The sequence below is a fragment of the Pyxicephalus adspersus genome, chromosome 3, assembly GCF_032062135.1.
Source record: "Pyxicephalus adspersus chromosome 3, UCB_Pads_2.0, whole genome shotgun sequence".
In the NCBI taxonomy this organism is placed as follows: domain Eukaryota; kingdom Metazoa; phylum Chordata; class Amphibia; order Anura; family Pyxicephalidae; genus Pyxicephalus; species Pyxicephalus adspersus.
This window is the reverse complement of record NC_092860.1, coordinates 102,257,317-102,269,745: the sequence shown is the minus strand read 5'-3', so window position 1 is coordinate 102,269,745 and position 12,429 is coordinate 102,257,317. Positions and strand designations below refer to the sequence as shown.

The 12,429-nt window shown below is 40.0% G+C and overlaps 1 protein-coding gene across 1 annotated transcript in view; it reads left to right on the top strand.

The window, feature by feature from the left end:
* Nucleotides 1-2,849: 2,849 nt before the first annotated feature.
* MAML3 (mastermind like transcriptional coactivator 3) overlaps nt 2,850-12,429 on the top strand; it is a 195,222-nt gene continuing 185,642 nt past the window's right edge. The window contains exon 1 of the mRNA XM_072405848.1: nt 2,850-4,042. Within this exon, the coding sequence (XP_072261949.1) occupies nt 3,545-4,042 (498 nt within the window). The 5' untranslated portion in view covers nt 2,850-3,544. The remainder of the gene's footprint in view (nt 4,043-12,429) is intronic.

The following is a 12,429-nucleotide window of genomic DNA, read 5'->3' as shown; positions in this document are numbered from 1 at the left end:
AAAAAGCTCACTTTTGCATCACTGTTGGTGTAGCCCGTAAATTAGCACTTGAAAATAAAAATGTCAAAATGTTAAAGATGTATGAAAGGTTAAGAATAATACAACACTTTTGCTAAATACAACATATATTTATAGATGCTTATGTATCAGAATGATGGACATCTGAGGGGCTAAGACAGATGGAGGAATTTGGCATCAAAGAGGGACAATTGAAAGCTCTAAAACAGCAAAACCTCAGACTCAGCCATTAAGCTGATATTTGCAAAATATAGTATCTAGAGCAATTTTTTTCAACCAGGGTCCATCCAGAGATTGCTAGGGGATCCGTAAGCAATAAGTAATTTGTGTCTTTCAGGTCATATTAAGTGACACCAATAATCTTTTAGGCTATCTGTATGGGTGACATGGGTCAGCATTGTAAGAGGAATTCTTCATACTGATCACCAGACTAATGTACTGTGAGCTGTGGATATAGTAATTATAGCAGGGGATTCCCTAAGACCTGGAAGTTATTTTAAGGGTTCCTCATGTTAAAAAGCTCAAAACAGATTGATCTATAGATGTTCTTAATAAATATTTTACAAAAATAGGGTTACAGTCTGTGTTCAATAAAATTATTTATTTTACTGAAAGTTTGTTTTTAACAAGCAGTCAGGTAAATATCAAATCACATATAAATTGCAGCTAGCACCATTTCATTTCACAAAGTTTCTGGTTTATTTACATATTTAATGTTTTTTTTTTGTCTTTCCACACTGTATAGTATTTTTTTATTATTGTTGTTTCTATTGCAGTGTTCTGGCAACTACAAATGCCTTTATTTACAATAGTTTGCCTACTAATAACCAAAAAGTAAAGGATAACTGTTCTTTCTCAGCCCCCATAGTCACCTATTATTAATTCTAATAATGTCAAAGTATACAGGTTCATTGCAGAAATATAAAAATAGTAAGGGGGACAGAGATGTGAGAGCTGAAGCGGATGACATCCTTCTTAAATTGGTGCCTAGTCTGACCCACTACTTTAATACTTTTAAATTCACTGTCCTAAAACAATTGTTTAAATCACAAAATGAGTCCTAATCTATACATTTTTACCCAGTCAGTGGTTTAAAATATTAATGACAAGGTTTGACAACCAGGAAGTCATTTTTATATGAGAAAGCAGTAACAGAACTATGAGGCCCATTTTAATAAAGCTCTTCAAGACTGGAGAGGATACACTTCCATCAGTGAAGCTGGGCGATTCAGCAAACCTGGAGTGGATTTCTTCAAAGTCATATTGTCATATTGCTAGCAAATGTTTTGAATCCTGGACCAGATAATTTCCTGTTTGCTGAATCACCCAGGTTCATTGATGAAAGTGTATTATCTCCAGACTTACAGAGCTTTAATAAATCAGGCCTAATGCGTCTACCAATACAGGTAACCTTCAAGGGGTATACTAAGTAATAGTGTGGAAGGTCTCAACAGACTGACATACATTAGAGATTGTGATATTTTGCTGTAAAGGGCTACATAACACATAGAAGACACTCATCATACCTATACTGCTGGTAAATGGTACTGATCACCAGTCCCCCTCATTAATAACCCAGAGATTACTCATAAAGAACACAGTTGTGGAATATTTTTATGATTGGAGCAATGTCAGTAATGGCAGTCTGTGGCTTTATAAATAGACCCTGTGACTGATTTGTGGGAGTGTGAGAACTTGTAATACAGGTACACATTTCTAGGTAAAGTATTCATTTCTTCTGAGAGAGCTCAGTACAATTGAAACAGCACTGCTTCTCTATAGTGAGTGCTGGGACACACAAATCCCCCCCATATTCGGTGTGCCTGGGATCACCTGTCTGCTTCTGTATAGTGAGTGCTGGGACACACAAATCCCCCCCATATTCGGTGTGCCTGGGATCACCTGTCTGCTTCTCTATAGTGAGTGCTGGGACACACAAATCCCCCCCATATTCGGTGTGCCTGGGATCACCTGTCTGCTTCTGTATACTGAGTGCTGGGACACACAAATCCCCCAATACCCTGTGTGCCTGAGATTACCTGTACAGCAAAAGAACCCATGGCATTACTCCTCCATACTGAGTGCTAGGGAACATGTATTCCAATGTTTGGTGTACTGGGGGTCACCTGTCTGCTGGACAGGTAAAGAACTCACTTTAGTCCCCCTCCATACTAAGCGTTGTGATATACAAATGCCCCCATAACAGGTGTGTCTGGGGGGTCACCTATTTTCTTTATAGTAATATCCCCAATGTACCTGCCCCTCCATAATATGACACACAAATTCCCCCATATCTGGTGTGCGTGGGGTCACCTGTCTGCTGTACAGTAATACCCCCGCCCATGTCCCTGCCCCTCCATACTGGGGCACACAAATACCCCTATACCCTGGGGTCACCTATCTTGTATACATTTATCCCCCCATGCCCTCCAAACTGGGGCACACGTACATATATACAGCCCAGTGTAGAGGGTATATAGCCGGGCTCCTCAGCACACAGGGAAGGTGAGAAGTGTCCCCCCTGCCCCTCTCTGTCCTGTGTCCCCTCTGCCCTGTGTCGCTCTCTGTCCTGTGTCCCCCCCTGGCCCGTCTCCTCCATGTCCTGTGCCCCCCCTGCCCTGTGTCCCTCCCCGTCAGGTTCCACTCCTGGTTTTGCACCTGGTCCCCGGGGCCGCCTCACGGCCTGTCGCTGCTGTTTACTGAGCTCTTGTCCTGATATCACTCCGCTGGCATGAAGGAGGAGGCAGCAGGGAGAGGAGGAGGAGGGGGAGGAGAGCTCTTGATCATTGTGATGGTGGCAGGAGGAGCATAAACAGCAGAAGCAACAGCATTAGCGAGCCGTGCTCCTCTCTAGCTCACAGCCTTCACTGCTCTACTTTTTTTGTTGCTATTAAGCTGTGTGTTGTGTTATCACCCTCCTCCCTCCATCAGGATTTATGACTTATGTAGAAACAGATACATTGCTTCTCCTGTCCTTGTTTATTTTTACCCCCCCCCCCTTTTCTTTTAATATGCAAGAGATCCACCAAAAAGTACTTTGGACGCTTTGCTGCACACACAAGTAAACTTTTTTTTTCTTTCTTTTCTGGAAGGGGAATCCAATAGGAGAGCAGTGTGTGATAATGAGGAGGAGTGGGTGCATGTGTGTTGTGTATACCTAGGCATGTCTGTGTGATCACAAGTAGTAAGTGACAGTCATGTGTGGCCACCTTGGACGTCCTGCTGGATTGTGGGGATCTGTAAGAACAGCTGCGTTTTGTGGACAGCACAGAAGACCGGCTCATCTGCTGATTGTCTGCTGAAGTCTTGCTGCGGTCGGGGCTCGCCTGTCCTCCCCGGGGGCTGTGCACGGGAGATGACAACTCTGGGTGCCATCCATGCTGCTGCCTCAGCACCCCAACCTGGCTCCTGATCCAGTGTAGCAAAAACAAGAAAAAGTAGTGGGGGCTGTCAGACACATTTCTTTTTTCTTGGGGGGGGGGGGATTGCAAACTTCTTTTCCAAAATAGTGTGCACGGGGACTAGCATGGGGGATTTCTCAGCCCCCGCTGCCTCCACCAACGGCAGCAGTGTGTGCATCAGCAATGCCCTGGGCAGCGGCGGGGCTGGCACCGGCATTGGGGTTGCTGGTGGTAATAATACCCCTCCCAGCACTGCTGCCCCCAATGCGCCGAACAATAGCAGCAACGTGAGCATTCCAAAGCACAGCACGGTGGTGGAGAGGCTCCGGCAGAGGATAGAGGGCTGCAGGAGGCACCATGTCAGCTGTGAGAACAGGTACCAGCAAGCCCAGGCTGACACACTGGAAATGGACAGGAGGGACACGGTGAATCTGTATCAGAGGACACTGGAGCAAAGGGCCAAGAAGTCAGCTACAAGCCAAGGGGCAGCTTCTGCAGGATCTGCTGCAGGTTCTACTGGAACTGGGCTCAGCAAGCACCCCCATCCTCCTCATCATCCTCACCAGCAGCAGGATGGAGAGCTAGCGGGCACAGCTGAGCACAGGAACCACACTCTGATCATGGTAAGAGGGGGAGCCAGTGGGCACTACAGCTGGAGTTTCATTGCTTGGCATGAGGGAGGGGGTTATCCCGTGTGTTTTCTCTTTTCAGAGCAGGGTGAGGGGTGGAGCTAGCAGCCAATGGGCAATGCCTCCAAACTTTCCAACACTTCACTCACAACTTAGCTCCTGCACTGCTCATGCCACTGCCTCTCCAATCATCATCTCAGGAAACAGCTTTAGTGGTTTTATAACAATGGGGGTATGCCCTGCCTGCCATTATTTACTCAGATCATGCCCTGCTTATTATTTAAACAGGTCACAGAACTAGAATACAAGTTGTGGAGCTCAGCTTTAATTCAAGGCTGTAATCACAGCAGCAGTTTCCTTCTTCACCTTGCACACTGTGTATTATGTCTTAGTTGGGTATTAGGTCCTGATCTCTATATAATGGCTGTTTTTTTATATGACATGTCCTGCAGGCAGCTCTTGCTCCCTCATCTCCAGGCAGCATGCTAGATGTAGACAGCTGGGTTTTTGTGGATATGCAGGGAGGAGGTGGGGTACAAGTGTTCATCTTTTGCTCCAGTAATCAGGACAGTGTCAGAGCTGAGCCTGGCTGTTTGCTGCTCACTTCTGAGTGGCAAAGTGTGTGTGTTGTGGGGGAGGGTTTGTTTGCACAGTAGTGGCTATTTTCCCTCATCCCTCCTCCTTCCCTCTGACTCTGATGCTGTTAGACTGGTTAGATATCTTACAGGAAGCAACCCCCCTCCTTTTATTTGGCTTCTGCTGCATTAAGGCAGAATCAGCCCTGTTCTTCCCTCATATAATGCTCTAAAGAGAAGATCATGTCTCCTCCATGCTCCCTAGCAGGGGGGTTAGACTTTAATTCCTATAAACACCCTGGCTTTAGTCAATGCAGTGAACAGAATAGGTACACATTACATGATATATCACATACTATATCAAGAGATCACCTGAACATATAAACAGCTGCATAATATTCCTAGATCCAACATCTTATATATTATAAAGAAACCTCTCTTTTATAAAATGGTGTGAATGATTGTGAATTCTAATTTCCCATCCAAGTGGGACATTTCTATTTTAGCTTCTAAAAATGTTTTGTGTTGTATTGTGTGATGACCATCATATATTAATGAAAATGTTTTGTTGATTCAGAAGACAGTGTTTGTTTAAAGCTGGGTATATTACATATTTATACATTGTCACTTGTGAAATAACAAACAACAACATTATCTACAACTCAGTATTGTTAACTCTTTCATTGGGAGAATACCTACAATTCAAAGCTTTGGGATTGTTAATCATGCAATGCTGCCTTGTTTGTATTAAATCCATATTTATTTATGTTAGACATTTGTGATGTGCCTGGTATAGGGGTAGCATGTGTCTTTGTAGATGTGGATTTTACATGCTGGTTGTACTTGGATCAGAAATGTGTCAGACCAGGCTGTCATAGGACTGTTGTGGTGGTAAGGGTTAATTTCTTTTTTTGTGGAGCAGATCACAGCCACTGTTGTAATATGCTGTACTGTGTGCTAGCTACTGGAATTATTCCACCAGCAGTGAGGCTTCCAAGCCTTTGTGTCCAGTTATCCCCTTGTCTGGATGTAGAATACAAGGGGAGGAGTCCTGGGTGCAAGTCTATCAGACACATGCTTTAATTTTTCCTCTTCTTTTAAACAGGAAGCTGACAAGCTGACAGAAAGCAAAGAGATCACAGACTGTAGGCAGAAATATGTCAGATTAGTAGTTTGCTGATGCTCTTTAGGATCTGAATCCATGTTCCAAGTGTTCCTGTCACTAAATAGATTTTCTTTGTATTTTGTGTAGTTGTAAAAAGCTGAAGTTTCTTTTAACTTATGTTTATACATTTATTGTTTCACTTTTACTGTTTGGGGAAAAAAATGGGCTCTTGTCATACCTTTGCCAAAATGTAGATCAGATGTTACTAAAAGCACATGAAATAAATTTACTATTATAGTCTAATACCACATATATATATATAATTTATTTATTACATTTGCTTGCTGCATTTTGGTAAAACCACACATTTTTATAGCAAATAACACATTAAAATGCTATATGTGTTTTAACTAGTGCTTTGTTCAGATCACATTTACCATGATCCTTTAGGAAAATAAAGGCATCCAAAATGCACTTTTCATGTGTCTTGGAATGTGTTACAATTTACCACTAGCATGGTGTGAGAAGAGCCCTTAGATTTTGCCCTTAAGCTTTGTACACATTGCTTTGCAGGATGAACAATTGTGATCATCTTGGATGAAACTCTAGCATGTGTACAGTGTTTTCCCCATCTATTTTGCAATTCACCATGGTAGATCTCTCAATGACCTTGCGTGGATGACTGTTGTCCTATCTGTGCATTTGCTATTACCTGAGAGCTTGACTATTTTATTTATTATTGTTTTGTGTAAGTACACAGATAATGCATGCATAGTAAAACACAATACTGGCCATCAGTCTCGTGCTCTATTAGTTTACGTTGCTAAAATAAATTCTTGTTTGGGCAGATTGTTATCATTTGATTGCGGCAAAAGTGCTTGTATTCTCCAATAATCCATTCCCGTGTATAGAATGGATCCAGGTGCTACACAGAACAGAATTGACATCCCTGTATTGGTCCGAGTGTTTAGTGCTTCCTGTGGTCAGTACATGGAATACAACTGAACACAGACTACAGTGTCAGCTATCCACCTTTATACTTCTGCTACAAGGCTAAAAGTTTCATTATCCTTTGTGCTGGGTCAATTATTGCAATCTATTATACTTTTTCACGTCTTTGCCTGGAATGCTACTTCTATGCAGACTCCTGGGGAAATCAAACAAGTAGAATGTGGGTTTCTGTGATGGTTTAAACAAAGTGTAAAGGACACTCCCATGTATTGCTATTGTTTCAGTTTTTTGCCAATTTTCAAAAATCTGGTTGCATGTTGAAATTAAAAGGTAAATCTTATTTACATTATGTTGGGCATATGTTGCAGTTGAATGTTTTAGGAGTTATTTACAAAAATGTGGAGTTTCCTTGAAGAATTGTGCGAGTTATGGTAATTATCAAATGATTCATTTTTTTCATTCAAATGGAAGGGACACTTTACTCAATTAAGTTAATTTTATGTTACAGAAGACATTAAACCATTAACATCATTCCCTGTCCCGAAATGAACTTACAACGTAATATCCCTACAGTAGTAACACATACAAGGACCACTTTAGGAGAAAACCATGAAACCTGTTTTTTGGGGGCACGTGAGGAGATCGGCACAAGCACACAAAAAAACGTATAAAAATATACCAACTGTGTCTTTTATTTTGTCCTATTATTTCTATGTAAAGTTAATCAAAGCACATGGGTATTTTTAACTTCTTTTTTTGAGTTTTGAGTATTGAAACCAAGATGATTACCATCCAATTAAAATGTTCAGAATCAAAAGATTTGGATAACATGATGTGGTTACCCAAATCATTTGTTTAGTATACAAACTCTGATTGTCACTGGCTACTGCATATATGTGATCATGCTGTACGGTAGGTTAAAAAATGACCAAAATATCTCTGCCTCTTTCTTTATCTTCTAGTATATGCCAGAACACTTGTATTGCTTAAAATTTCTTAGAAGGAAGCTGTTGTGGAAAGTATCATTGTTTGCACATCATAGGAATAAAGATGCTCATAGCATTTGATATGTATGACTGTTGAAGTATTGCCAGGAAGCTTCTTCTTTTTATTTGCGGTGACGTGGATTGTGCCTTTATATTCAGCTGTCTGCTCTTCTTTTATTGTAATGACATGAGCATGTTTGTGGTGGAGTGGAAATCTTCATGCTTAGGGCAGACTGCTTTCTACAAGGAGACAAATTATAAAGCTACACAGCATGTTATGCTGGCTGACTGTATACAATTGGCCTTTGCTCTGGTGAGTCACACAAGTCACTTGTATTTCCTAGTTAAGGATCTATACATTCAGGTAGAATTTACAAGGCATTCAGTCTAGTCTATAAACTGGCTAAATCCTATATTTCAGTAATGTTTTCCAGAGAAGTGGCTCTCACTGAAGTATATGTGTGGGATGTACCCCAGCGTGGTGACCAAGGACATGAACCATTGGTAAAGGTCTATGTAGGGCTAGCTCAAAGTGCAATACATTGCTGCTCACCGTGACAGTTTTTTAAGGTCTCATTTTTTCCTTTCAACTGGTAATCCTGCCAATTTTGCATTGTTACCTTGTGCTGCATTTATGGGAGAGCCAATGTGTCTTCCTAGGCTGATCTCTTGATTTAAATTACAGAACACCTCCCCTCTCCTTATCTGTATAATATGGGTTCTGTAGTGCACAGAGGTGAACTGGGCATTGCTGATAACACTGCTTGAGATTTCAGTACAGCAAAGGCAGAAAACACAAGTTCTAGGCTTTCAGAATTCCTGGCAGGATTAACAAGACTTTTTTGCACTTAATAAACAGATAGCAAAGCACCTTGAATGGCAGATTTAACATACCAAAAGGCAACAATCCATTGTTTTCATACCAATACCAGGGGTACCAATATACAGGGGAAATAATTCTTGTTGCTCTGGGGAAATAGTTTATATCATTCATGACTTCAGAATAGAGTACATTATTTAATTTAATTGGAAAGTTCTCATATCGTAAAAAGAGATCTACCAGTCCTTCCTTTATGTGTGTATGTGACTAATCTTCGCCCAGTCTTGTTCTGATTCCTTTGATCAGACATATGTAGTGACACTGCCATCGGAGTGCAAGTGAATACAAGTTTCCAACATCTAGGAGGAAAGATTTTCAATCTGGTCAGGACCTGACACCTAATAAGTATTGTTCTCTTTTCCACAAAGTGGCGACTTCTAAATGTACTATTAGACAGGAACAGGCAAAATGATCCGATATCCCTTTTTGTATGACAAGAGAAAAGTTCTAGGTGATTATAAAACTTGCCTGCTAAGACTTCTAACTGCTGCCACAGTTTGTGTGAGTAGCAATGTTTGGTGCATGCTCTAGAAAAGAAATGGCTCTGTTTATAGTATTGGTCATACTGCTTCCATTTATTATGTGACTAATACTTTAATAAGGAAATCAAGGAGAGGTTGCCATCATTCCATTGAATATGGTTCCAACATTCTTTAGTAAAGAAGCATAGTCATGAATAAACTATGATGGCTTGGGGCTACTTGAGGTCATTTCTTGAAGGCTACCAGTCCTTGGTCAGCTATTTCCACTAAAAAGCCTGCTTTGCCAAATCTGTGCTTTTTTTCTTCTTTAGCTATGCTGACAATTCCCAGCCTTATACACACTCAGTGACAGGCTAAATTTTGGGTTTTAATGAACAAAAGCATTTTCTACATTTTGCTATAGTCACTGTATGGACTTAAAGCCAACAAACTACTAACAAAAGCATTGTTTTAGATGATTTCTTCAAGCTTAGCGAGCACTGGCTATTCCAGAAGTAACAAGGGCACTCCTAAACTATCTGCTTAACAAAGACTGTATATTGAAGTGTATTGCTTACTAAAATCATCCTCACTGTTGCTTGTGTACTTTTCTTGTATTGTGTCACATCAGTTTACTGTTTAAAGGCAGCCAGCCTGACTTGTTTTCTGTTGGCATGTAATGATTTTCTTTTGATAATATGATCTTAAAACACAAATATAAAACAGGTAGCTTGTAATAGCAGCTCATAAATGTGCCAATAATTTAAGGTCTCTGAAGTTTAGGGAAGCTGAAGTTAATTTATTGGCAAAATATATTTCAATGGCCAAACAACTCAGAGCTAATCTTACCAGTAATGTACAATGAAACCTGCATTTTTCCTTTGCACTATCACAACACAAAAGTTTGAATCCTAAGCTGTTGTATGTCCTTTTGATGTGTGCTGGTGTCACACTTGATCCCCTCTATATATACTAAGTTGACCATCACTTCTGTTTGAGTTATTTTTACTGTATCAATACAATATTCTTCATCCAAACAGTTTATAAGTGATAGAAGATATAGACAAAGGGTACAGTATTTCTTCCTGTATTGGGCCAGATATGCATAGCCCAGTTTTATCTGCCAGTGCATGAACTAGATGCATTATTGGGCACTGTAGAGAATAACAAGTGGCAAAATATCTGATTGCATCTCTCCAGGACAGGCTGTTAGATATTTACTGTTCTCACCTGAACTAGTAGAGAATGATTGCTACATGTAAAACTAGTCTTTAACCTCTTTTTAACTATTTCCTTTTTTTTTTTAAAGAGGGCTGTTTAAGGGTACACAAGCAGTTACAGGATATATGGCTGATGGTCATAAAACATCATAAGAGATGTCCAGGTGAAAGCCTGCACACAAGCCACTTGTCAAACTTCCTAATGTGTGTAAACCTATTTGTTTGCAATTTACATTTACATAGCAAGTAGCTGGTAGTCTGGCTTTTACCAATACTGAGTACAGCCGTATTGTATTCCTGAAATATAACATTCATGCTGTAAAATCATGTTTCTGCATCATCCTGTATCAGAAAAATCTATGCTTGGAGTAACGATACCTTATGCCAGGGATGACTGCCAGAAACCATACACATTATAAATATTCACCAGAAATGGACATTTGTTTGGATGTGACCTAAGAACACATTCCCTGCTTAATTCCTAATGGGTTGCCAATAAATAGGTTTATTAGTCATCCGTTTATTTCTCACAGTGTTTATCCAAAAGTACTTTGCCATTGTTTGAAATTCACAAATCTATGGTTGAATGCCTGCAGATATCTTTATAGTGAGAAGATTTCTACAATGAGTCCGCTTTAATTGTAGCAAACCCTGATGTAATGTTTCCCCATCTACAGGGCTTACATCTGCTTTCTATTTAATTTTACTGTTTCCCATATTAACCTTGGTGCCCCCCATCTTCTAAAAGTAAGAAAGTGAAATGAAGGCAGTTTGTTGTCTCCTTTTACAGATCACTACTAGTGAACATCCATGCAATGCTAGGAACAAGTGTAACATTTAGAAGTCTTACAGATTAACTTTTGTGTATTGGGAAGATATTTAAATGTGTGGGTAGCGGATGTTGTTGAATCCAAGCCTTTTGTGGTTTAATGCTCGGGCTGTTTATTTGGTTGTAGATTTTGTATTGCTCTGGTTGTTAAGGAGGCCCCTGGACTTGGTAACAAATAAAACCTCAGCCACCAAACCTAAGGCTGTCTACGGTATACAATTTGGGTTTTAAAGTATTGCGTGGATTTTGTAGACATTGAGCAGCCACCCACAAGCAGCTGTTGCCAAAGATCATACACTAAGTGTAATGTTACTTTCTTTGGTAAATTTATAGCAACCACCATTAACACTTCTTTTCCAATGTAATAAATACAGCTAACCAAGTGAGTGAGACTTATGTCTTGAGGGTTTTGCAAATGTCATTTAACCTACTGATTACTTTTATTAAAGGCACATTTGATTTAAGATGATATAAATCAGGGGTGCCCAACAGGTGGATCGCAATCTACCGCTAGATCTCAAAGGGAAATAAACTCTACCGCGCACAGGAGAAGTCCAACTCTTTATTGTTGGTAGATCATTTTGACTTGGTCATTTTAAAAGTAGCTTGCAAGCCAAAAAATTGTGGGCACCCCTTATCTAAATATTAGCCAGACCAAATAAATAGGACCTGATCAGCATCTTTAGGACAGCAGAGGCAATGGGATGTCTGCATCACCAATCCAGCATTTAAGACAGGATTGAATGTAGTTGGTAACTTTTTTTTTCATTGGCAAGTTGAGTAGAGTTGGCATTTCCAGTATCACCTGAATACTGAAAACATGTGTGGAGAGTATGGCATTGATGTCCAAGAAAAGAGCCCAGAGAATCTAAAGAGAATGTGAATGTATGACATCTGTTAGATGAGGACATTGTGAATTTTAGATTTAGGATTGTATTGTTGCAAATATGATTTTTAGTTTCAGATAAATTCGTAAAGAAAATAAAAGTACCTATTATCATTATATACTCATAGTTCTAATTTATTAAATGTTACGTTTTTCTCTGGTTTGTCTGCTTGCTCCTTACCCCTGAGGTACAATCCTGTCATATGCTCATCATGTATAAATTGACTCGGGTTAAGTAGGAAAGACATTTGACATGTTCAGCACAAAGGCCAGGACCGATGTATACAAAGAGGAAACAAACTGTGAATGTTATGAAATGAATATATTATCACTTTAATATGGCAGGAAATGGCACAGAGTGTTTTAAGAAGCAACAATATGATAAAAACCTAAACGGTTTAACATTAGATAAGCATTGAGGACACTGGATGGATTAACTAGATGTATTCTAATACTGTGTTTAGTCAAAGATCTTGGTGCACAACTTA